A 25,215-nucleotide genomic window follows, 5' to 3' on the forward strand; every position below is an offset into this window, starting at 1 on the left:
AGCTATGGCTGGAGGGAACGATTTATTATTGTATTGTCCAAACATAATTTGGCCTCTTAAATCTTGTTACACAAGTAGTGTAACTGTGCTCTGAATGTTTCTTTTACAAATTGAGGAGCAAGTGGATAGAAAATCAAGATAAAAGCAAAAAACTGTGGATGCTGGAAATCCAAAACAAAAACAAAAATACCTGGAAAAACTCAGCAGGTCTGACAGCATCTGCGGAGAGGAACACAGTTAACGGATAGAAAATCAAGTTGCTAAAGGGTGTGTCTTGAAGCGTAGCATTTGAAACTTTTCTTGCCTTACAGAGTAGATATGTTGGCTATTATGAAGTAATGAAAAATGAGTACAAACGGCAAACCCCACCGCAGAAGAAGCTAAAAATGAAGAGCATTAGAATCTATTCAATTCACGGTGAGCTACTTTTATTTAATGAACATCATCTGCTTGGCTTGGTTAACAGCATCCTTGCCTCAAACAGAAGATAATGATTCAGGACTTGAGTATATACTCTAGGCACTTTGCTATTTAAACATTTACCTATGGTTAGAGATAAGGCACCATATCAGGTATTCCATATCTATTGTTCCATACATCTAAATGCTATTGTGTATAAGCTTATGAAACTAATGCTTTATCTAAGCACTTTTTTTAGGCAGAACTGAAATGATTACCTGTTCCTTGTGTATGGTGATCGATTTGAGAATTCAAAAGTGAACTTCCCTCAAAGGTTGCCACTTGAGTTTGCACATGTCAGTTCTCCAGAGTTTATTTAATGCCTTTTTATGAACACAGGCCACCCCACAATACTTTGTATACAATGAAGTACTTCTGAAGTGCAGTCACTGTTGATTTATTTGATATCGTCTCTCCACATTCTTCCTACCAAAATGAATTGTCATGTGGCTGCTGTCCTTTCGATTCCATGAGCTATAACTTTGCTTACGTGTCTGTAGTGTGGCACTATCTCAGATGCCTTTTGGAAATCCATGTACGTATCATCAACAGTATTATCCTCCTCAACACACTGTTAACTCACCAAAAAATTCAAGCAAGTTAGTGGAACATGATTTGCCCTTAACAAATCCATTGCTGGCTTTCCTTAATTAACTCCCATTCGCTGAAGTGACTATTAATTTTGCCCCGAAATATTGTTTCTAAAACTTTCGCCACCGCTGAGGTTAAACGGACTGGCCTGTAGTTGGCTGCAGTGGTTGCCTATGTAACAATGACTAAACTTCAAAGAATAATCCATTGGTTACAAAGTGCTTTGAAACAGTCAGACAGTGTGACTTGTATTATCTAAATGTTGTTTTTATTTGCTGTATCCTTTATCTGACTGGTTTAGCACTGCAGAATTGGGTAATCTACAGGATGCTGTAGATTATTTTCCTGATTTGCAGGCATCTTTTGAAGCATTTAATTTCTAAGTGCTTGAAATTCAAAAGATTTTAATAAAAGACTTGCATTTATATAGTGCTGTTTACTACCTCTGGACTTTCCCCAAAATGCTTTACAGTCAATTGAATATATTTTTGAAGTGTGATCACTAGTTTAATGTAAGAAACACAGAAGCTGATGTGCACAGAGTAAGCTTTCCTAAACAGCATTGTGGTAATGACCAGAGGTTTTTCAAATGATGGCTAAGGGATAACAGAGTGATCTCCCCTGCTGTTCTTCGGAATAGTGTCACAAGATCCTTTACATCTGTTGGGCCTCAGTGTCAGTTTAACATAGCTCATCTGAAAGACAGCATGTCTGGTAGTGTAGCCTAGCATTCCCTCAGAAATATTAGTCAGCGGTAGAAGTGTAGTAAATGGTTGGAATCTTCTGCTGCAGCCCACAGTGGGAGTTGTGGCGGGTGGGGGCGCTTAATTTCGCGTGAATGGAAAAATCAGTTTCCTGACGGTGGGAAATTAGTTTGGAATTTTGTTCTCCCCCACTTTCAAGGTGCATCGAGCTTCCTGCTGTGTGTTGTCGGGAACCCCATTTGCATCCATTAGGGTGTCGTGAATGCTTATTACAAAGCTGGAATCACGTTCACCCTCCATAAAAGTTCCCTGCCAGTGGCTAATTAGAACACCCTGTTTCAGGACTGTATATAAGTGGTATGCACCTGGCAAGCTTCACTTCATCCATAGCTTGGAGGTCAGTAGATGCTGCTTTCATCTTTTACACCATTATTGAAATATATTGGGTACCTATCGTACAAGCTGCGTCAAGGCTGGGCACAGGAGGCATGACCAACAGGGAGGGGCGAGGCAGAGGCAGGACTTGAGGTGGGGTGCGCGGAGGTTGAAGGACCAGGGGGGAAGGGTGAAAGACTGTACCTGGGGCATGTTTAAGACTGTGTGGGGAATGAGGCCATACTGTCCATGGGGAATGAAGCTGCACCTTCCTGGGGGGTGCCTGTTGGAGGGCTGTGTATAGCACGCATGTCCTGGTCTTGGGTGGGGGAAGGCCTCTCTTGGCAGTGACAGTCGTACTTAGAATTGTGTGTAGGGTGTGGCCAGTCAACTAAGGCATTTGGTCCTGGGGGTTTGAGGCATGGTACTGGGACGCAGAGGCACAGTCACATTCAGGGGAAGCATTTGGATCTGGTAAGTTGGGAATTCTAAAGTTACGGGTAGGCATTGGATGATCTCATGGACTGGGGTTGGGGTGGGGGGTGTCTCAAAGTGAGTGTGAAGGTGGCCTCTAAGGGGAGGGGTCATATTAACAAAGGGCATGGGGACGTCAACATTGAAGGGAACAGGAATGTATGCATGAACAACAATTGGGTCAAGGATAATGGGAAGGCTGGATGGTTACAAGAAGGAAAGAATGGAATTAGGAGGCAGTGACAGTGGTGGAGGATGGCAGGAACTTGGTGGGTGACAGGGAGGTTGGAAGGTATTGTTCACACTCAAACGTTAGCAGCACCATCTTTGCCTTTACTGAGTAATGATGCAGTTGGAAAAATGAGCATTGAAAAACACAATATGGGAGGGGTCTCAAAGTGTGTGGGAGGAGTTCAGGATTATTCTTTTGGGCCGAGCGAAGGGATACCCTATTAATTAGTTGCTCAAGCCATGGAGAACAAGGCTCAGCTGAGTACTGGTTTCACGGGTCAAATGCCCTTTGAAGGAGCATTGCTCCTTGACTAATGGTGCACATTCATGCGAGAATGCTTTAAGTTTTGGGGCTATATTTGGGATAGTGTGATTGGCCACCTGTTCCTGACAGAGGCATGTAAAAAGGGATAGAGGTTAAATTGTTCAAGGTCTGCGGCTACTAGACAAAAGCTACATGCATACTGCAAGCCTCAATATTCCCAGTTTAATGGTCGTTGCTTACAAGGCACAAAGCCTTGTAATAATGTCATGACTTTAGGCCATGTTTTCTATATAGTGGGTCTAGGCGCATGGAGGCAAGCTGACAATTGCCTGATGGAGGGTTCTGACACACGGCTGTATTCACCCTGATCAAGACCCTCTTTGTGAATGTACAGTCATGTCTGAGGGGGATACTCAGCCACCGGTGCACCTGCAGGATGTGCCTCGCCTGCAGGGGGTAGCCTGGGATGCCATGTCTAGACAGAGGCCAGGCCAAAAGTTTTGCACTGGCATCCTACCTTGGAAATGTAGGGAAACCAATCAAGGGAAAGTTGCAATGAATTCTCTCATGTTTCAGTTGACAGTTGCAAAGGAGGGGAAAATGCAGGCTGCAGGCAACCCTGCCTATTTATAGCTCTAATTTGAATGAGGAATCAGGAGGAACATTGATTTGTGCAGCAAGACAGATCAGGGCCTCAAGAAGTCAAAGATGCTCCCGAAGAAGGGGAAAATTCAACTAAAGACCAGTGACCTGACTGCGGGTTTATACGAGATGCTGCTCTTATTTGGAGATGAGTGAAAGACAATGCCGCAGGTGCCTTCATTGTCCAGGGATGTGGTATCTCATATTTTCCCCCACCTTCATGAAAAACTGATGCTGCGAAGGACTTGGAGGGCATCCCATGCTGGTGGCTTTGAAGGTAACCTTCACACTGAACTTTTGTGCCAATGGGCTCACTGGGCTCCACTGGGAATCTTGGAGGTATCTCCCACTTAGCAACACACAAATGCATAAGTGAGGTGACAGATGCCCTTTTCAAAAAAACTCACCTGTGTGCCCAGTTCCTCATGGATAAAGCAAGCCAGGTTGCCAGAGCTGTGGGATTCACTGATCTCTGGTTTCCTGCAAGTGCAGGGTGCAATCGGCTGCACAGGTGGCCTTGAGAGTTCCCTGGCAGCAACCAGTGAGATTCATCAATCGAAAAGGCTTTTTACACACTCTGAATGTTCAGCTAATTTGTGATCACAGAAAGCAGAACCTGCATGTTTGTGCTGTAGGTATCCAGGGAGCGCTCTCAACTCTTAGCATCTTGACACACTTGCAGGTGCCAGAGATCTTTGAGGTGCTTACAGGGCTGGCTCCTTGGGAACAAGGGATACCCCCAGAAGACCTGGCTGCTGATCCCCATTCGTCATCCATATAGTGCTGCTGAAGAGGGAGAGAGAGAGCTGCACTCTATTTGCCAACAGGTCCTTGATACAGCAGGCGATAGGCCTCTTGAAGATGTGTTTCTGATGTTTGGACTGGTCAGGTAGGGCTCTCCAGTACTCACCCCAGATAATGTCCCAGATCATCATTGTCTGCTGCATCCTGTGCTGCAAAGAGGGGAGGTGGGGAAGTGGTGGTGGTGATGTGTTGCCTGAGGGAGAAATAGAGGAGTGAGATGTAGCCTCAGAGGAGGATGTTGAAGGGGATGCATTTGAGGGCCAGGATGTAGGCGAGCCGCATGAAGAGGCCATTGCACTGGTAGATGTGCCTATGACAACCTGATGGCTATAAGATTCCGGGAGTAAATGCAGCTAAATTCTCGAAATAGTTAGTTTCTTTCACCTTTGCTGCTTTGAAGGCCTCATCATCCTTTATCTTAGCAAGAAATTCTCTCCAAAGTTCATTGTTCTCATAACAATTATGAAAATACTATCTGCCCTCATGATGGGATCATCCTTGGAACGGCTTAAACCACGCTTAACTGAGTAGCCTTGGCAACGTACGGCCACTGTGAAAACTGAACTCCCTTCACACACATCCTTGGGCAACTCTATGCCCTTTCACCCATGCCCTCACTAAGTCAGCATGCATGGCAACTTCTAAGCAGCTAGAAATCCAAATCACTCATGTCAGTCCGACACCTGAATAAGATGGCCCGGCCACATGTACCATTTCTTCTCAGGCATTACCAGATGGGCGGCTCGATAGGGAGCAGCATTAAGCGAGCACCATGTCTCCTCTCCAGTTCTCCTCAATGCAGAATGTTGGGGTTTGCTACTGTGCATCTGCACCACCACCCCACACCCCCCCAACCCATCACCATTTGCACGTCAAGAAGCAGTAACCATTAACATCTAGATCATGCAGTAAAGTTTTGATTTGTTTGCTTTGTCCTCGCTGCCTCACCAGGATGATTGTTTGAGGTGCAACCACTTGGAACCCCACCATGAAGCCTGACCAGTTTGTCCTAGATGACCTCTGCATTAGGGCAATACCTTGAGCAGTCACTATTGACACAATAGCCAATGAGTTCATTCCTGCATGAACCTTGCAGCAGCCTTAGAGTTGGATTTGCATAGCATTGAGAGCATCACAGTCCTCAAGACGGTACAGCTCACAAAGGCCATTACTGTCTTTTTATCCTAAGTCAATGAAAGTCCTGTCATTCAATGAATTCCTCATTGAGTTGAGTGCCGTGCCTTTGCCTAAGGACCACTTGAAGCCTTCCTAAGGAGCTACGTGGGTCCAAATAAAGATTGTGGAAGTTCAGGAAATGGCTTCATCAAGATGAGAACACACCTCTTGAATCGAACAAACACTTGACTGAAAGTGGGATTAGTAAGGTGCCCATTGTATCCTGACTTGGTTAGTTCAGCGTCATGCGTGCAGAGAATGACAAATCACCGAGGAAGGACATGAGGCTCTAAGTGTGGACATTACATCTTCCTGCAGAGAGGCATGGAAGCCTATGGGCTTCAAAGGCTTGCATTAGTGTTCAAAACAGTTTCTCACATGCTATAAGTCATTCTAAATGCCACACTGGACAGACTAACCTAAGTCGCGATGACTACTCGCGCCATCCACAAACAACAGATATCGGTGCAAGAGCAGCAGTAAAATCACTATTCTCAATGAGCACTTCTCTCAAGGCCAAACCATGGTTATCTGTGATAATTGGCTGACAGGTTTATTGGCCAGGCAGCACCATCACAAATGATCTGCATTGCTGATGTTACTGATGTGAAATTATAGACGACTTGCTGTGGTGAAAATGTGAGAAGTTGAGCCATTGAAGATCCTGATGGGACTAAATTGGGGGGCAATATTCTGGACCCTTAAATAAATGTGAAATGTTGAAGCAAGTTGAGTTAAAATGGAATCCATGAGACTTGGGCATGGGTAGATTTAACATACAAATTTACAAAAGTGACAACTATAAACAGTGTACATCTGTGCCACCTGTGTGCTTTCAGTGCTGAATTTCTCTAACCGAACCACTGTGTAGGTGCAGCCCTGCCATCCACAGCTGAGGTGTAGGTATCCTGCTGACGACTATGCCCTGTCGTCTCAGATTACTTTAGTGGGTGTCCTCTGGTGGTCTGAGGCCTTAAGGGCTCCAGCCTGCTAAAGGTCTCCTGCTCAGGTGTGGGTGCAGCCTCCTTGGCCTGATCTGCTGGACTTGATGGAGCCACTGGCAGAGGGGAGCTGGAGTAGCAGGTCAACCTTGAAGTGTCCCGGGTGGAAGCACCCAAGGTGCATGGCTGGTACTCCACCTGCCTTTGTGTGCCCGATTGCCCCTCCCTGTCTCCTGCATTGAGGAGAAGGGGCACCTGGAGGGAATCAGTTAGTCCGGGAACTAATAGGTGGAGAGCTAAAAGTGGCTGATACGCATTCAGTACTGATCTCCCATCTGCTGGTTGTGTGTGAGGTCGCTGTGAACAGTAGCCCTTAGACTGCCTGATGCTCTTATGGGAGTGAGAGTTTGCTGTGAGTAGTCTGTGGCTTACCCTAGAGGAGCACAGTAGATCATTCATTCTCTTTTTGCACAGCAGGGCAGTCCTTTTTTAGGCCACACTGGTGCTAACCACCCCAGTGACCTCCTCCCAGGCCAGAGCGGTCAGGTGGGGAGGGCCTGCTGCCCCCGTCCCTTGAAAAGTGACCTGCCGCCTTTCCTTAATGGCCTGGAGGGGAGTCTCCAGGGAGGCTTTCCTGAGCCGTGGGGCCAATGGTTGCTCTGTCTTTTTTTACTATCATGACTGATACAGAATCTGGAGTTCCTGGCCTGCAGTGAGTGAGTGAGTGGGTGTCATTTAAATATGGCGGCAGGACCTTCTGCCCCATGAGGTAATGGCGGGTCAGGAGGCTTCCTGACCGTCCACCTATGAGATTCGCTGAGCTCCTCATGGATGCACCATAAATGAGCTGAGCAGCAGAAGATCGCACGTGTTCAGCCATCCCGTCACCCAGTGGGAATCGCTCTGACTTTACCGCCTGCCACCAGACTTAGTCTCCAGAATGGAAGATTCTGCCCAATATAATATATCAGAAGCCAGAAACCTATTTTGAATGGAAGGGTTATGCATTCAGTAGTCACACAAGACTTGGGTAGAATAGGAACAGAAAGCCCATTTCCCTCCCAGGTGTATTCTACAGCTTGTGCTGGGTGGCCAAATGGATGTTTAATATTCATTCTTTTTCTGATCTACAAAATTACATGGTTGGCTAATTTTTAGGTAGTTGAGGTCTTTGGAGCCACAAAATGGCATGACTGTTACCATAATTTCAAATTTTCATAATTATTAAATGTGCTCAGATTGAGCAAGTTTAAATTTTGTTATATCCGGATGCTGAAATAATAGTCGAAATGCTGAATACCCTCCATTCTTGGGGTTAGCTTAGCCCCCTGGCTTTAATGCTTCAGGTTTTATTCCCCCTAGCAAATAGCGCTTGCTTTTGTAAATTAGCACAAATAATCTCAAATGTAATATGTAATTATATATACATGACTCCTTTCATCATAGGAATTGTCAAATTTGACACAAAAATGACATTTGTATAAATACCAGCTCATTTTGTTTCATACAGGCATTGGTAGAAACAATGGCAGTGACCTGAAAGTTGAAATCATTGTCAAGAAGGTGCTCGTATTTCAGTGTGTTTGTGCAACACAAGAAAACTGTAAGGTAAAACCTATAACAACTAACAAAAGGTCAGGAAAGCTGGTTAATGGTATTGGTTTCTATTCAAATTTATTACATTAAAATGTTTGTTTCTTTCCAGAGAAGGAGTTCAAGTTGAATTGAAGCATCTATTCATAAATGTTTGTCTTGCATTTTCACTCATAAATGTGATCCAATCTCATGAACCAACCAGTATCAATTAGGAATGTTTTTCCCCACAGGATGTGGGCATTGCTGACTAGGTCAGCATTTATTGCCCATTCTAATTGCCCTTGAAGATGGTGATGAGCCACCTTCATGAGCTGCTGCAGTAGTCCATGTAGTGTAGGGAGCGAGTTCCAGGATTTTTTAGTGTTACAATTTGAATGTCTTCCCACAAATTTTGTGTTTGACATGGTGTTAGCCTACATTGGTAAGCTTGCATTTGGCCAGGACAACTAGGGATAGGCAAAACTGTGACTTTGCAAGCTTCACCCAGATCCTCAGAAATTGGGATTTGGCTGTCTTTTTGAATTTCTTCAGTCCTGTCCTTTCTTTGAAGATGCTGCATGGTGGTCTTAAAAATATTCAATGATCCAGCCTCCCACTAGTCTTTAGGGAAGAGAATTCTACAGACGAATGACCATCTTGAGAAAAAAATTCTTCTCATCTCTCTTAAATTGGAGACCTTTTATTTTTAAACTGTGTCCCCTAGTTCTAGCCTCTCCCACAAGAGGAAACATCCTCTCAGCATTTGCCCTGTCAAGTCCCCTCAGCATCTTGTTTCAATAAGATCACCTCTCATTCTTCTAAACCCCAATGGATACAGGCTTGACCTGTCCATCCTTCCATCATAAGATAATCCCTTCATTCCAGAAATCAGTCAAACGAACCTTCTCTGAACTGCTTCTAATGCAGTTTTATCCTTTTTCAAATGATGTGACCAAAACTGTACACAGTACTCCAGATGTGGTCTCACCAAGGCCCTTTAGAGCTGCAGTAAAACTTCTATATTTTGTATATTTCATTCTCCTGTAAATGCCAAGATCCTACTTGCCTTCTAATCACTTGCTGTACCTGTATACTAACCTTTTGTGATTCATGTGCTAGGATACCCTGATCTCTCTGTACCAGAGTTCTGCAATCTCTTTCCACTTGAATAATATGCTTTTCTATTCTTCCTGCCAAAGTTTTGCCCACTCGCTTAACCTTTGTCCCTTTGCAGACTCCTTCTGTCCTCTTCACAACTTACTTACCTGCCTATCTTTGTGTCACCAGCAAATTTAGCAACCATACGTTCGGTCCCTTCATCCAAGTCATTGATATAAGTTGTAAATAGTTGAGGCCCCAGCGCTGATCCCTGTGGCACTCCTACTTACAGCTCATCAACCTGAAAAACCCATTTATCTGTACCCTCTGCTTCCTGTTAGCCAATCAATGCTTTTTTTCCAGGATCATATGTTAACCCCTACACCATGAGCTCTTATTTTGCTAGTAACCTTCATGGCACCTTATTAAATGTCATGGAACTGGTATCATTGAAGGCAGGAAGAGGCCAGTTGGGCTATCAAGCCTCTCCCACACCATGGTGGCCTGATCATCATGATTAAACACTTTCTCTTCCCCCTTAGCCCTGTAGACTCTCAATCTCTTGCAGAGGCAAAAAATAAAATTGGGGCAAATAAAGTTTTTAAAAAAAGACTTTAAACCAGAGTCTGAGGGAAATTTTAAATGCCTTATCGTCATCCTTGATCGGATAAACTGGCGATCAATAGGGATGCTATCCAGCCCTTTTAAGGCAGTGTAGACTTAAAATAATTTTTGAATAGACCAAGGTCCTTGTGCTGATCTGTATAGCCGAGATTCTTTAGTCATGTAGCTCTCCTGTGGACCTTTTCCAAAACCACTATCACACTGAATATGGGGGCCAAAACTGGGCACAGTACTATAGAATATAAGTGTGAAGCAAAATCTACTTAAGCCATGGTATTGACCCCAGTGACACAAGTTCTGATCAAGCAAACTTCTCTGTTCCAGATTGTGCTATGAACATTGCTACAGCTGCACCAATTGAGGTTATTAGTCTCTATTGCATCATGCTCCTGACTTGAGCCTTGTTGATGCCGGAGATGCTTTGTAATCAAATGGTGAACTGCTCATATCTCTCACTATGCAGGCTCTGCCCTACTGTTGTGGCCATTTGGTATTGATGTTGCTGATCCAGTTAAGCTACTGATAAGGCATTAATGGAGTTGCAAATTGTACAATATTTAGTGAAAATCCTGTACTTCCAGCCTAAAGGTGGATGGATAGTCTTTGAAACTTGATTATGTTTGGGCTGAGAACACTCCCCTGAGGAACTCCTGCAGTGCTGTCTTGTGGCAGTGATAACTTTGGTCTCGGATCACCACAATCTTCCTACGTTTCAGACATGACTCCAAGCACTGAAGGTTTTTTTGCTTGGACCCCCATTATCCAAGCTTTATTAGGTAGGGCTCTAGATATTCAGGGTAGCTACTCTTGCTTCTGCTCTGGCATTTCAACTCGTGTTCAAGGATGGCTCAAGGCTGTGACAAAGTGTGGAGCTAAGTGGTTCTGAGGAAACTGTTCAAATAAGTTATAGGTGAATAGGTGTCACTTGATGGCACTGTTGATGACAACTCCAATTAATTTTATGATTGGAAGGAGACAACTGTTCAATTACTACCATAGCATTGATCTGTCCTATTGTGGTGACACCTTGATCTGCTGCAGTCCATCTGCAGTAGCTACATGCTCAGTGTGATTAGTGAGAGTTTCAGGATTTTGACCCAATGACAGTAAAGGAACGATGATCTAGTTCCAATAGGATGATGTTTGGCTTGGAGGGAAACTTGCAAGTGGTGGTGTTCCCATGTACCTGCTGCCCTTGTTCTTTTGGGTGGTAGAGGTCATGGTTTGGAAGGTGCTGTCAAAGCAATTTGAGTTGCTGCAGTGCGTCTTGTAGATAATACACATGGCAGTGATGGTGTGTATATGGGGGAGGGAGTGAATGGCACCCACTCCACCACCTTTAAATAATCAGACGGACTGCTTTGTCCTGGATGGTGTCCAGCTTCTCGGGTGTTGGAGCTGCATTCATTTAGGCAAGTGCAAAGTATTCCTGAATGGTGTTAGGGTTTTGCTGCATTCAGACACAGACTGCTTCAGTATCTGAGGAGTTGCGAATGGAACTGAACACCGGGAACATCCTTACTTCTGACCTTTATGGAAGGAAAATCATTGAAGCAGCTGAAGTTGAGCCTAGGACACTACCCTGAGGAACTCCTACAACGATATCTTTGGGTTAAGATGGTTGGTCTCCAACATCCACAACATACTTTGGTGCTAGGTGTGACTCCGACCAGTGGATAATTTTTCCAGATTCCTATTGACTTCAATTTTACTAGGGCTCCTTATGCCACACTCGGTCAATTGCTGCCTTGATGTCAAGGCCAGCCATTCCCCTATCGCCTGTGGAATTCAACTCTTGAGTCTTTGGACCAAGACTGTAACGCAGCCTGGAACTGTGGTCCTGGCAGAACCCATCTGAACAAGTGCCACTTGATAGCACTGTCAATGAGATCTTCCTGTCACTTTGCCGATGATCAAGATTAGGCAAAAGGGGAGGTAAATGGTTGGATTGTATTCGGCCTGCTTTTTGTGGACAAGACATAACTGGGCAACTTCGCACATTGTTGGGCAGGTGCCAGTGTTGTAGCTGTACTGGAACAACTTGGATAGAGGGATGGCTGGTTCTGGAGCAGTGTTGTTGTTGGGGCCCACAGCCTTTTGCTCTGTCTAGTGTCATTTCTTGATATCATGAGGAGAATTGAACTGGGGATCTTGGGAGGAGGCAGAGATTCATTGGGCACTTCTGGTTGAAGATGATTGGATATGCTTCAGCCTTTTCCTTTTGCACTGTTCTGGGCTCCCCCATCATTGAGGATGGGAATGTTTGTGGAGCCGTCTCCTCCCATTAGTTGATTAATTGTTCACCAACATTCATGACTGGGTGTGACAGGACTGCAGAGTTTTGATTTGATCTGTTGTTGGAACACTTAGTTCTGTTTACAGCATGCATGTATTCTTGTGTTGTAGCACCTCATTTGTTTTCTTTTTAAAGTAGGTCTGATGCTGCTCCTGACATGTTCTCCTACACATTAAACCAGTGTTGAACCCTTGGTGGCTTGGTAATGGAAGAGTGAGGGATATGCCAAGCCACGAGGTTACAAGTCATGGTGTGGAATACAAATTTGCTGCTGATGATGGCCCACAGTTCTTCATGGATGCCAGTTTACAGCTGCAAGATACATTCTAAATCTAACCCATTTAGCATGGTGGTAATACCACATAGGATGGAAGGTGTCCCCGGTTTGAGGATAGGACATTGCCACAAGGGGTGTCACAGCAGAATAAGATGCTGAAGAACAAGGACAGTCAGCCTGCTTTTGTCTCTATAAGCTACCATAAGGGAAAATAAAATATCCTTTTAATACTAATCAGTTTGAATTACTTCCTGCAGTGGCAAAAAAGAACTAATTTAGCCAACAATGAACCTGACCAAAGATGACTTGATTTAGATTGCAATCCGAGGCAGTTATGTGTAGGCATCTGCCTCATTACCCTAAGCAATCCCTTTTTAAACATTGTATTTAATAGGACCAACTTAAATTTGGCATTTAAGGTGTGGCAGGTATGCCACGTGCTTTTGCCTGCTTCAGCTAAGACAAAGGGACCAGTAAAAAATCATGGCGGACATGACTTCCAACTTGGACATTCCAGTGCCTTGGCTGCTTTACAAATTCAGAGGTGTATAGGATCTAGAAATTTGATTCCTAAAAGCATTTTTTTAATAATGCCTTTCACTTGAGGAAAGAAAGAGAGGTGTTCAGTTCCTCATTTAATTATGTGCTTCTCCACCAGTTGCTTTTCTTTATTGCAACAAAATTGTTTCTCGTTCATTATCATCTGCTGTATGCCATCACTTATTCCTGTCTACTTAATGTATGTGTACAGGCACGAACCCTTCTTTGATATTATTTCTATGCCTCCCTGGTTGCCCATTAATGCTGGTCCACATCATATATTGAAGCTTTATTAAACTACTTCTACTGCAGGTTTTAATTGAGGAAAGCCAACTTTCCTAAATTGTAATTTAAGTCTTCAAATGTTTAGCACCATTTGTATATCTGTTTTTAAAGTTATGAACACATTTCAGTACCTACTTTTTCCAGATACATTAAACTTCTTTTTTGTACAGCTGTTCTTTGATGCTGGGAGTAACTCTGCTATAATTAGCTTGGAGAATGGTCCTGAAGTGAGCGGTGATGTTAAAGTCAGATTTGAGTCTAGTGGGGTAAGTTTGTTTACTCTTTTTTTTTCTACAATTTTTAAAATTAAACACTTGAAAAAGACTTACAAAACTCCTTTTTCTTTTCTACTATCCAGGGCCTTCCTAAAGGTTATGATGACTGCCCATTCTACTTCTGGTTCAACACATCTTTCATTGTAAATAATAGGTAAATTCAAATTATAGTTATCGAATTAAGAATAGTTTTAAGCATGTATTGAAGGGGGTAGGTGACAAGCAAGCTGACTACTAACTCTCATGACTTGTGGTTAATCAGGCTATGTAAATCATTTCTGAAACTTCTTCGCCAGGTTTTGGGCTTGATGTTTTAAAATTCTTACCTGTGATTTTGCTGGGGAGAGAGGCATTTGCACTCAACAGCTCTCATCCAATTAAAAGATAGCAGAAGTGTTTTCTCATTCTTCTTCAGGAAGACTTGTATAGTCTACTGGAAATCTAGCATAATTTAAATGAACAACTTTTTATAAATTTACTGGCCAATAGTGTCCAGCATCTTCCAACTTCAGGTGGGGTGTGGATGATAGGGAGGATGGTGAGGGGTGGCAAGGAGGAATGAAGAAATTGAATTATGTTGGTATCTTGGTACATTTTTGAAGGAGGGAAAGTTGCAAATACTCCACTCTATTGCCATATGACTGTGTCTTTATAATCTACCCTATCTCGCACCAGAGATATCTGAAATCAAGCTTCAGGCCACTTCCACAATATTCCAACCCAAATTTCATGTGTCGGGGGACTTTAGCTACAATATCGGACACAAAGGTAAAATTATGATCATAGAGGTGTTCAGTGTTCTGTGGTTTTGATTTTGATAAATAAATGCTATTGGTTTGAATAATTTTGATTGCTGTATACTCATTCAAGTACACTAGCTGGTTTTCTTGACCGTTTTCTTCAGACAGGTATCAAGTGAGGAACTTATAAGGTCCCTTTTTGCAACTTCAAACATCTTTGTTGCTAATATTTGTTCAATGCTATGGGAATGATTAGCAATTCACCTTTCACTTGGAATTGACTACTAAATCACATTTTTACAGATGTATAGATATATTGTCAAATGGTTTGAACCCCTATTGGGGGAGGGGGGGGGGGGAAGCACAAGATCAAGTGAAATAGCGTTTTTGAGTTGATGTGTATTGGATTTACTTGGCAGTCAATTCTGTAGTATCTGACAGGTATTTCTGCTCATGTTTTTTAAAAATATTTTTGTTTCTTTTAAAAACTTTGTCCAGGCTCTACTTGTCTAGAGATGAACTTGACAACCCACACAAGCCAAAAACCTGGAAGATCTACAGTGAAAAATTTGCAGTGGAGGTGAATTTTGATGATCCTGATTCCAGTTAAGCTAGTACCACCTCAGGAACAGAATGGGTTTCGAATGATTCCAGGCAGTTTGTAATGTAAATACTGTAATGGGAGTCTGGTACTGTCTTCATTTGGGGAGGGGGGAGGAAATATTATGGGAACTTCTACTTGCTGCAAATATTCATGTTCAAAAACTTCAGACTTTTGTAACTAAAGGAAAAACTGTTGGAAAATGGTCAAATCGTCATCGTTCTGGTGCTGCAGGCCACCCTACTCTTCACCTCCACCCCTTTCCAGCCCATCTTTCCTTTCGAGTTGCCAGTGTTGTATTTACCTCATCAGAAAGAGGGTGTGATTATCAGTTATCCCAGGACTGAATTAGCCTTGGATATTTTTTACTTATAAAAAAAAAGACAACTGATTTTTACCTGTCCGGTAGCATTTTTTTTTCTTCCAGAAGGAACATGAGCTATCAGCAATGTTACGACAGGGTTAATAAAAGCCTGCACCCCCTGATCTTTGAAAATCTATGATTTGTCCTTTCAGTGATATTTCAGTAGCCGGATAATGTATTTAACCATAGTTGTGCAGTATTGAATTGTACCACTGAAACACCTAGATACTGTGTTCTTCAGGTGAAAGACTCCAACCACAAATAGCACTGCACTTGCGGGAGGGAAGGGAGCAAAAGAGACTTGTACAGCACAGACATTAATGTAATTATCCTATTAATACTTAAGTGATCCACCTGTTCATATCTGTTTAAAATGAAGTGGCTTTTCTGTATGTTACAAAACTTTAAGCCTTGATTACTTCCAATGGAATTTGTGCACACTTCATGTTTTGATATGAAATTTAAATACTACCACCCATACTTGAACTACATGTTTAGTAATGTTTGTTCAACTATTAAATGTCAGTAGTTATCAAATGCATCTATCACTGAATCCATTTATATGTAGAGTTCTTGAAATTTTCTTCAATAAATAGTAAAATACTGATTTCCTATTTTGGGATTCCTCCTAGCCATTGTTACCAGTAGCAAATAATGTTTGACATGTTTTCCTGTTAATAGAATTGACTTGTGATACTGTAACTTGGTAATGTTTACAGAAGGTTAAAAGGATCCAGTTCCTGCTCTTTTCCTACATATAAGTAGATGCAACATTTGGGAAGTAGGACAAGTACAATAGGTATGTGCACTTTTTTTGAAATGAAGTGACGTAGTTGTGCTTTTCAATACCAAACTGTATTGGGCATCCTGCTTGCCATGACTGCACAAAAGAGCTTTGCAGTGGAAACACCAATTTGCACCTGATATCTTCTCTAATGTTGCCAAATATACTAGTGTCACTAGAGCCCCACTCTGTGATACCTTTTACTATCTGCATCAAGTTTCAGGTATGCAGTGTTCTAAATAGTATAAAATAAACATGGCCCTAGAAAGATGTATATCTTTCTGATTTAAAGGCATCCATTTTGAAAATGGGGGCAGTGAGGAAAGGCAGCTTCTAACAACCAGCCAAGTGTACTGAAATAGGAGTGGTATTGCTTTGCCTATTACGTCACACACTCCACCCACTCTTCTCCATGTTCTTTTAATAAAAAGAAAATTAGCACACTTTTCCCTTCCAGCTTGAGATTTGTGATAGTGGAATGTCAGAAATGCCTGTGGCTGAATTATTTTTAAGCTGCCATCCTCTTTCCTGTGCCCTTTTAAGTTTGAGTTCACAACATAAGATTTACTTTCTCTTGGAAACGGAACACAATTTTAATTTTTACAAAACATTTCAATTTGGCAACAATTAAGTTAATATTGCTTAACAGTTAAATTAAGTTCAGCTGCTTTTGAAAGACCCACCCACTGCAAAGAATTCCTTTGCACCTACTTTATGCACTTCTCCATGTACAGTACCAAGTATTCCAGCTAGCTCTTAAAATTTGACACTTTTCCTTCTTGCAGCTCAAACTCTTGGGATTAAGGCTTCTCAGAATCTTTCTCAGAATCTCCATCAATCACTCATGTAATCCATCATAGCTTTTCTACTCAGTTCATAGGCCAAAAATAATGCACCATTGGCAGGAAACGCACGTATCATTGTTGGTGTTAATCCAGAATATATGGCTTTAAAACCTGTGGGTAAAGAAAAATGAAACTTTAGGGCCATTTTAATGCTGAAGCATATAATTAGGTGGAGAGATACCTTGTTGACAGTGCAACAAGTTGTTGCCCTATACAGTATTTAACTTTTGGAACAGAAATTCTTTTTTTCCCAAATTCTTCTCACTTTTGTAAAGTCACAAATTGAATCATTAAACTGAGCATGGAAGCTGCTTATGGGTTATGCTAGATAAGCACCTACCAAAACCCAGGGCAAAAATTGTTCAATGCATATGTTAGGATAACTGAGGCACGAGTTAAATGCCAGACTGTTTTAAGATTTATTCCGAAGTGTTTTGGGGAGGCCAGTTAACTTACTAAAGTGTAGTCACTGCTTTGTAACATAGAGTACACAGCAAGATCCCACAAACTGCAATGAAATAAATGACCAAATCATCTGTTTCGGGTGTTGTTCCAGCAAATGCTACTTTGTCCTGAGGATGCATATTTCAGGAATTAGTTTTTAGATTCAACATTTGCTCTTGACTGATCTATTCCAACATTAAACTAGCTCAGCACCTGAATTATTATACCGTACTCACAAGAATTGCTTTGCTTTGAATAGGGTAGGCACATGCAGATTTAATAAATGCAGTCTGGAGCATAATCCTGATCTGCACTATATAGCCCATTGAAGTCACTAACTAGGCTCTGGAAATGTTTATAGTAGTGGTCCTAATTAACATTTTTAGCATCTAATTGATGCAGATGTACATCAACCCTTATGGATGGCTGTTTTACTTTCTCTACTAATTCAGCTCCATTTAACGGATGATACTGCCACTCAATGTTCTTGACTTAAGGCTGTAACAATGGCAATTTACTACATTAGCATAATATATACAATTCTAATCTAGGAGCTTGCTTGGCAAGGCAGTAGAATGAGGTCCTTCTCTTGGCTATGCAAATGCTGATTCCCACAAAATTATCTGCTTGCCTAATTTCGCCCCCCTTGCTTTTCAAGGTTGACCTTCAATGGTTTGCTTCAGCAGCCTCTTGTGTACTGTGAAAATTCTCAACCTTCCCATTTGTTTCTAGCCCTACAAATAATAAGCTTATTTGCACTGAATTTTTAACATTTCTAGATTGTTACCTTCTTTCATGCCTCGCCAACCTTCTCGGCTGCATAGCCTTAAGTTTTTATCTAGTGAATGGGTTTTTTTTATACCTTCTCCATGAAATGATAGTGCCCAAAATTATGCATTCCAACAATGGTCTAATCTGTCTTGTACAAATGAATCATTTATTACGTTGTGTACTCCCTATCCTGCATATCCGAATCCACTAACCTGTCTTTTTTTTGGGGAATCTTGTTTTCTCTAAAAATTTGCTATGCTATACCTTGTTTGATTTCAGCAAATTGATAATCTTTGCTTATATGTATACATATTTTGGACAATGAGGATTTCAGCATGCATACCCTTAAGTTTGCGAAATTTGCACTTGCACCTTTTTGTAATCAAAGTGCACTAATCTCTTTCAATACTCCTTCCAGTATTGCATTGTGCTAGTACCATTGCAGCTTTTCCTTCACTCATTTTATGAATAGCTGGAATAGTCTGTTAGCATACCGCTAACCAATCCTTGATTTTGATGTGCTTATAAAAGCTTATTGCTTTTGCTTATTGTCAGTCTCTAGACTTTGAACAATTTAATCCAAGTTGGATTAGTCTGCACCCCATGTAGCTTCCATTTGTCAACTTTCTTCTTTGATCAATCTTTCAATTTTTTAAAATATTCTTGTTTGCAGCCTAATACTCGTTTATCCTCTAACTTAAATCACCATGGTTCAATTCTTCAGAATCGCATCTAGAACTTCGGACCTGTAACATTTTTACATTTCTGAAAGACACTCTGTGCACTTTTCCCATTTTGACTACACAGGTAATTCCAATTAAACTTGGTCATAATAACGAATAACAAATAATTAGAAATTTGTTTTCTTTCCCCCTCACTATTTGGTAATTGATTGGACACCCAATATTGTCACAAAACTTGTAACAATTTAATCTAAATGCAGGCATCAAATCTTATATTTCAAAAACAATGTGTGTCCTTTGTTAGAAATCCAAGGGAGCAATGTAACATTATTACTTCTGAAAACTTAAAGCCTAGAATATATAGTTCCCCAATCCTGTCCTAACTGAAACCAAATTTCTGACTAAGCTGCAAGATCATATGTTCCAAAGTAATGTATGCTTGTTTTCTGGGCATGGATTGCTATGGAGATTCCAATGCTCTTAAGTTGTGGGGATGGGGAGAATTCAAGTCGCCACCCACCACCTTCCCTTATATTTATTCTTGAGGTCTAAATGGATATTCATACATTATGTTGACTTTTTTTTTGCTCCTTGGTGCCCTTACTTCACTACCTCCACCTGCTTCAAGATAAGTTTCTCTATTCGCTCTCCCCACCCCAATAAAAACAAAACAGGACAAACTATTTTAACCACTCTCATCTTTCTATTAATTCCAGGTTCATGGTCTTTTAGGTTGGGGCTGAGTCCATTCATGTTCTAGTACATGGTAGCACTCCTGTGAACAAATAGTTTGGCTTTCTTAAATCCGTAAGTTTGTCCACAATTGGTTTTCCTACTACAAACATACCAAATATATGGATTACTCTGAACACTGGATTCCTCCCACCGCCCCTCTCCTCCTTGCCTATAGTACAGTAGGTCACAATATTTACCCCACTAGATTCCATACCCCCCACCATTAACTCTGGATACTGATCCTCTGCAAACTCTAGTATGCAGATATATTGCACTTTACTCATCTGACCATGGTATACACTTTTTCAAGCCTTCAATAACCTGACTTTTAAAAAAGGCCAGAAAGGAGAGGGGAATTTAACAATGCATCCACTCAAGTCTATATAATGTAACCTGGATGGGTGGAAAGCTTGAATGACTAGAGCTGTTCAAATGCACAAAGGCTGCTGCATAGTAATACCCATTACAATCTTAGACAACTAAAAGGAGAAGTTCAAGTTACATTAGCCACAGTGAACTAACCGAGGGGGAAAAAGGTATAAAAGTGAGGCTGTAAGAGAAATTTTGTACAAAATAGAAAACAGGATTTGGCTAGATCAATTGACCCTGTTGGGTTAGTATCAGCTAAAGCTGTTGCCTAGACTGGGTCTCCTGCATGGGGCACTTCCACAGTTGTCTTCCCCTCTTTTAATCCTTCCCAACATTACTATCACTAGAGCTTCAAATACTGTGGAATGACTGACCATGTGAAATTGAATTGGGGGGAAAAGTACCAAATCAAAACAAAGGGCAGAAAATTTTGACCATTCTAAACAGAATCCCAATTCTAGACAATGTTTAGTAGTTCGCCTGTTTTGCATAAGAAGCTAGAAGCTTCCAGCTACGCCTACCTGTCTTTATGGAATAACAATTGTAAGCCAAAAGTGGGTGGTAGGAGGGAAAATGCAAGTACAAAGCATATGTGGTTAACATGACCCATCTTACCTTCTTTTATAAGAATTTTTCGGAAAGTTGTAAAGAAGCCGGTCTGCTGGCCTGCCATTGAGAGGACCTGTATACGTGATTTTACACAGTCGATTGGATAAACAGCAATCCACAAGCAGGCACCTCCAAAACCGCCACTCACCATCAAGGGGATAACACCTTTTTGAAACACAATTAGTTGGTTAACTGGTACAGCAGCATCAGATCAAGTCATCTTCCACTTCATGTATTCAGCTACACCTGAGCATGAGACATTTCAAAGTGGAAAGGTGCATTTAGAATTTTTTAGTATATACATTGAGCCAATCCAGCAATGCATTTTTTCAAAACTGCATAAACGTCTTTGTACACCAATCTAGGACCTGGTCAGCGGAGAACTGCTCAGTGGCAAGGTACTTCCCTATAAGGTCAGGATAAACTGGTAAATTATTCTATGGAAGATGGCCCCCTCCCCCTCCATTTTCTCAGTGCATCTAGAAATGGGGAGGAAATGTTGGCCTTGCCATTGGTACCTACATTCAAGTTCAAACACCTGAATTATAGAAGGATTACAGTACAGCACAGGAGGCCATTTAGCCCATTTTATCTGCCCTGGTTGTCTGCAATAGCAACTCACTTAGTCCCACTCACTCACCTTTTAGCCCTGCAAATTTAACTTCAGATAATTATCCATTTCTCTTCTGACAGTCTTGATTGAATCTCCTTCTACCACACACAGGCAGTGCATTCCAGATTCTAACCATCTGCTACATAAAAGCTTTTCCTCAAGTTGTTGCTTTTCCAAATCACCTGAAGTCACTGATAGAAGGGCCAACAACGAGAGGACAGTGAGGGTTTGCCAGGCTCTACTCTCAGATTTCATGATTTTGAACACCCCTGTGTTCATATCTCCTCTCAATGATCTCCAAGGAGAACAGTCCCAGTTTCTCCAATCTCTGCTTGATTGAAGTTCCTCATTCTTGAAGATCTTTCTGTACCCTCTCAAGGCTTCACATCCTAAAGTGTAGTACCCAGAATTGGACACACTACTCCAATTCAGGCTAAAGATAACTTCCTTGCCTTTGTACTGTGTCTCTATTTAGAAACCCCAGGATCCCATATGCTTTATTAACCACTTTCTAAACTAACATACAAATTAGGAGTAGGAATAGACCACTTGGCCTTCGAGCCTGCTCCATCATTCAATATTATCATGGCCGATCTGATTGTAACCTCAATTCCACATTCCTGCCTACCCAGAATCTATTTACCTCTGCCGTAAAAGTATTCAAAAGACTCTGCTTCCACCACCTTTTGAGGAAGAGTGTGCCAAAGACTCACTACCCTCAGAAAAAATTTCTCCTCATCTCTGTCCTAAATGGGTGACCCCTAATACTAGATTCTCCCACAAGTGGAAACATCCCCTCTCCATGCACCCTCAAGACCCTTCAGGATCTTTGTTTCGATTAAGTTGCCTCTTACTGTTATCCAGTGGATACAAGCCTAGCCTGTCCAACCTTTCTTCATAAGATAACCCGCCCAATCCAGGTATTAGTTTAGTAAACCTTCTCCGAACTGCTTCCAATGCATTTTTATATCCTTCCTTAAATAAGGAGACCAGTACTGCACACAGTATTCCAGATGTGGTCTCATCAATGCCCTGTATAACAAACATAACCTCCCTACTTTTGTATTCAATTCCCCTCAAACGATAGTATCCTATTAGCTTTCCTAATTACGTGCTGTACTTGCATACTAGCCTTTTGCGATTTGTGCACTAGGACACCTAGATACCTCTATCTCAAGAGCTCCCTATTTAGATCGTTTTTAAAAAAAAATTCCTGCCAAAATGGACAATTTCACATTTGCTCACTCTGCCCACTCGATTAACCTATCTATATCCCTTTGTAGCCTCCTTATGTCCTCTTCACATCTACTGTCCTACCTATCTTTGTCATCGGCAAACAGGAACAATACCTTTGGTCCCTTCATCCAAGTCATTTATATAAATTGTAAAAAGTTGAGGCCCCTGCACAGATCCCTGTGGCACACCACTCGTTACATCTTGCCAACCAGAAAATGGCCCATTTATGCCTACCCTATGTTTGCTGTTAGCTAGCTAATCTTCTATCCATGTTAATATAATACCCACTACACCTTGAGCTTTTATTTTTTGTAATAACCTTTGATGTGGCACCTTATCAAATGTCTTCTGGAAATCTAAATACAGTACATCCATTGGTTCCCCTTTATCCACAGCATATGTTACTTCTTCAAAGAACTCCAATAAATTGGTTAAACATGATTTCCCTTTGGCAAAACCACGTTGACTCTGCTTGATTACTCTGAATTTTTCCAAGTGCCCTGCTATAACATTTAAAATAGCTTCTAACATTTCCCTATGACAGATGTTAAGCTAACTGGCCTGTAGTTTCCTGCTTTGTCTCCCTCCTTTTTTGAATAAATGAGTTGCATTTGCTATTTTCCAATCTAATGGAATCTTCCCCAAATCTAGGGAATTTTGGAAAATTAAAACCAATCCATCAACTATCTCCCTAGCCACTTTTTTTTTAAGACCCTAGGATGAAGTCAATCAGGACCCAAGAACCTGACCGCCTGAAGTTCCAACAATTTGCTCAGTACCAATTCCCTGCTGACTAATTTTCTTGAGTTTCTCCCTCCCTTCCATTTCCTGGATTTACAGCTACTTCTGGGATGTTACTTGTATCAGCAAGTAATTAGGAAAGCTAATAGAATGTTATCATATATTGCGAGGGCAATTGAGTACAGAAGTAGGGAGGTTATGCTTCAGTTGTACAGGGCACTAGTGAGACCACATTTGGAGTGCTGTGTACAGTATTGGTCACCTTATTTAAGGAAGGATGTAAATGTGTTGGAAGCAGTTCAGATAAGGTTTACCAGACTAATACCTAGAATGGGTGGGTTGTCTTATGAGGAAAGGTCGGACAGGCTAAGCTTGTATCTGCTGGAGTTTAGAAGAGTAAGAGGTGACTTGATTGAAACATAAGATCCTGAGGGGTCTTGACAGGGTGGTATGTTTCCTATTGAGGAAAGTCTAGAACTAGGGGTCACTGTTTAGAAATAAGGAGCCGCCCAATTAAAAAATTTTTTCACTCGGAGGATCAAGTGTCTTTGGAACTCTCCACCTGAAGAGGTGGTGGAAGCAGAGTCTGTGGATAGGTTCTTGGTAAGCAAGGGGTTGATAGGTTATTGGGGGTAGGTGGGATGCAGATTTGAGGTTACTATCAGATCAACCATGATCTTAGTAATTGGCAGAGCAGGCTCAAGGAGCTGAATGGCCCACTCCTGCTCCTTTCTCGTATGTCCTCTCTAGTGAAGACCGATGCAAAGTACGAGTTAAATTCATCTGCCACATCCTCATTTTCCATTATAAATTCCCCAGACTCACTTTTTCTATAGGACCAACGCTCACTTTGTTAACTCTTTAAATATCTATAGAAACTTATTTAACTGTCTTTATATTTCTAGCTAGCTTTTTCTCTTACTCTAATTTTTCCCTCTTCATCAATCTTTTGGTCATTCTTTGCTGTTCTTTATATTCTGTCCAATCTTTTCACCTGCCACTGATCTTTGTGCAATTGTATGTTATTTCTTTAAATTTGATACTATTTTTTTTTGTTAACCACAGATGGTGGGTCCTGCCCTTGGAATTTTTCTTTCTCGTTGGATTGTGCCTATTGTGTATTCTGAAATATTCCCTTAAATGTCGCCACTGCATCTCTATTGACCTATCCCTTGATTATTCCAAATTTGTCAGTTCACTTTAGTGAGTTGTGCTTTCATGCCCACATGTGCCCTTATTTAAGTTTAAAATACTAGTGTTGGACCCACTCTTCTCTCCCTCAAACTGATTTGAAATTCAATCATATGATCACTGCTACCCGGGCCACCTTCACAGAGGTCATTAATTAATCCTACCTCATTGCTCAATACCAGGTCCAGTATAGCCTACTCACTGGTTGGTGCCAGAATGTGCTGTTCTAAGAAACTACCCCAAAAACAATCTATGGATTCCTCATCTAGGTTACCTTTGCCCATCTGGTTTTCCCAGTCTTTATGCAGATTAATATCCCTGATTATTATTGCCATACTTTTCTGACAAGCTCCCATTATTTCTTCCTTTAGTAACCTGTATGGTCACTATTAGGGGGTCTGTACATCACTCCCACAAGCAATATCTTGCCTTTATCATTTCTCATCGCTACTCAAACTGTTTCTACATCCTGGTTTCCTAAACTTAGGCCATCCCTCTCTAATGTGCTAATACTATTAACAGAGCCACCCATCCACCTTTTCCTAGCTTCCTGTCTTTCCTAAATGTCACATCCTTCAATATTCAGGTCCCAATCTGTCATCCTGCAGCCGTGGCTGTGTAATGGCTAGCAGGTCGTACTTATTTCTATTTGCGCTATCAGTTCAACTGTTTTGTTTCAAATGCTACATGCATTCCGGTACAGAGCCTTTAGTTTTGTCATTTTTATTTTTGTAACCTCTAGCCTTATCTGCTGATTTACTTAGATTTGTACTCCCTGTACTTTGACCCTTCCTGTCACTGTCTATCATTTCCCACATTAATACCTTTTTCTCTTGCCTTTCCTCTACACTTTGATT

At 41.6% G+C, this 25,215-nt stretch overlaps 2 protein-coding genes across 6 annotated transcripts in view; one reads left to right on the plus strand and one right to left on the minus strand.

Moving 5' to 3' along the window:
- tpte (transmembrane phosphatase with tensin homology) overlaps positions 1–15,951 on the plus strand; it is a 68,628-nt gene extending 52,677 nt beyond the window's left edge. Inside the window, exons 15-19 of the mRNA XM_078545259.1 lie at positions 312–417; positions 8,173–8,270; positions 13,528–13,623; positions 13,716–13,786; positions 14,871–15,951. Coding sequence (XP_078401385.1) covers positions 312–417; positions 8,173–8,270; positions 13,528–13,623; positions 13,716–13,786; positions 14,871–14,982 — 483 coding nt within the window. The 3' untranslated portion in view covers positions 14,983–15,951. The remainder of the gene's footprint in view (positions 1–311; positions 418–8,172; positions 8,271–13,527; positions 13,624–13,715; positions 13,787–14,870) is intronic.
- An 863-nt stretch (positions 15,952–16,814) lies between these two features.
- Positions 16,815–25,215, minus strand: part of LOC144682684 (mitochondrial ornithine transporter 1-like) — a 305,919-nt gene continuing 297,518 nt past the window's right edge. For all 5 annotated transcript variants that reach the window (XM_078545267.1, XM_078545263.1, XM_078545264.1 and 2 more), the window contains 2 exons: positions 20,584–20,742; positions 16,815–17,077 (listed from right to left, as the gene is read on the minus strand). In XM_078545267.1, the coding sequence (XP_078401393.1) occupies positions 16,956–17,077; positions 20,584–20,742 (281 nt within the window). In that variant the 3' untranslated portion in view covers positions 16,815–16,955. The remainder of the gene's footprint in view (positions 17,078–20,583; positions 20,743–25,215) is intronic.

The sequence above is a fragment of the Cetorhinus maximus genome, chromosome 7 (assembly GCF_964194155.1).
Source record: "Cetorhinus maximus chromosome 7, sCetMax3.hap1.1, whole genome shotgun sequence".
In the NCBI taxonomy this organism is placed as follows: Eukaryota; Metazoa; Chordata; class Chondrichthyes; order Lamniformes; family Cetorhinidae; genus Cetorhinus; species Cetorhinus maximus.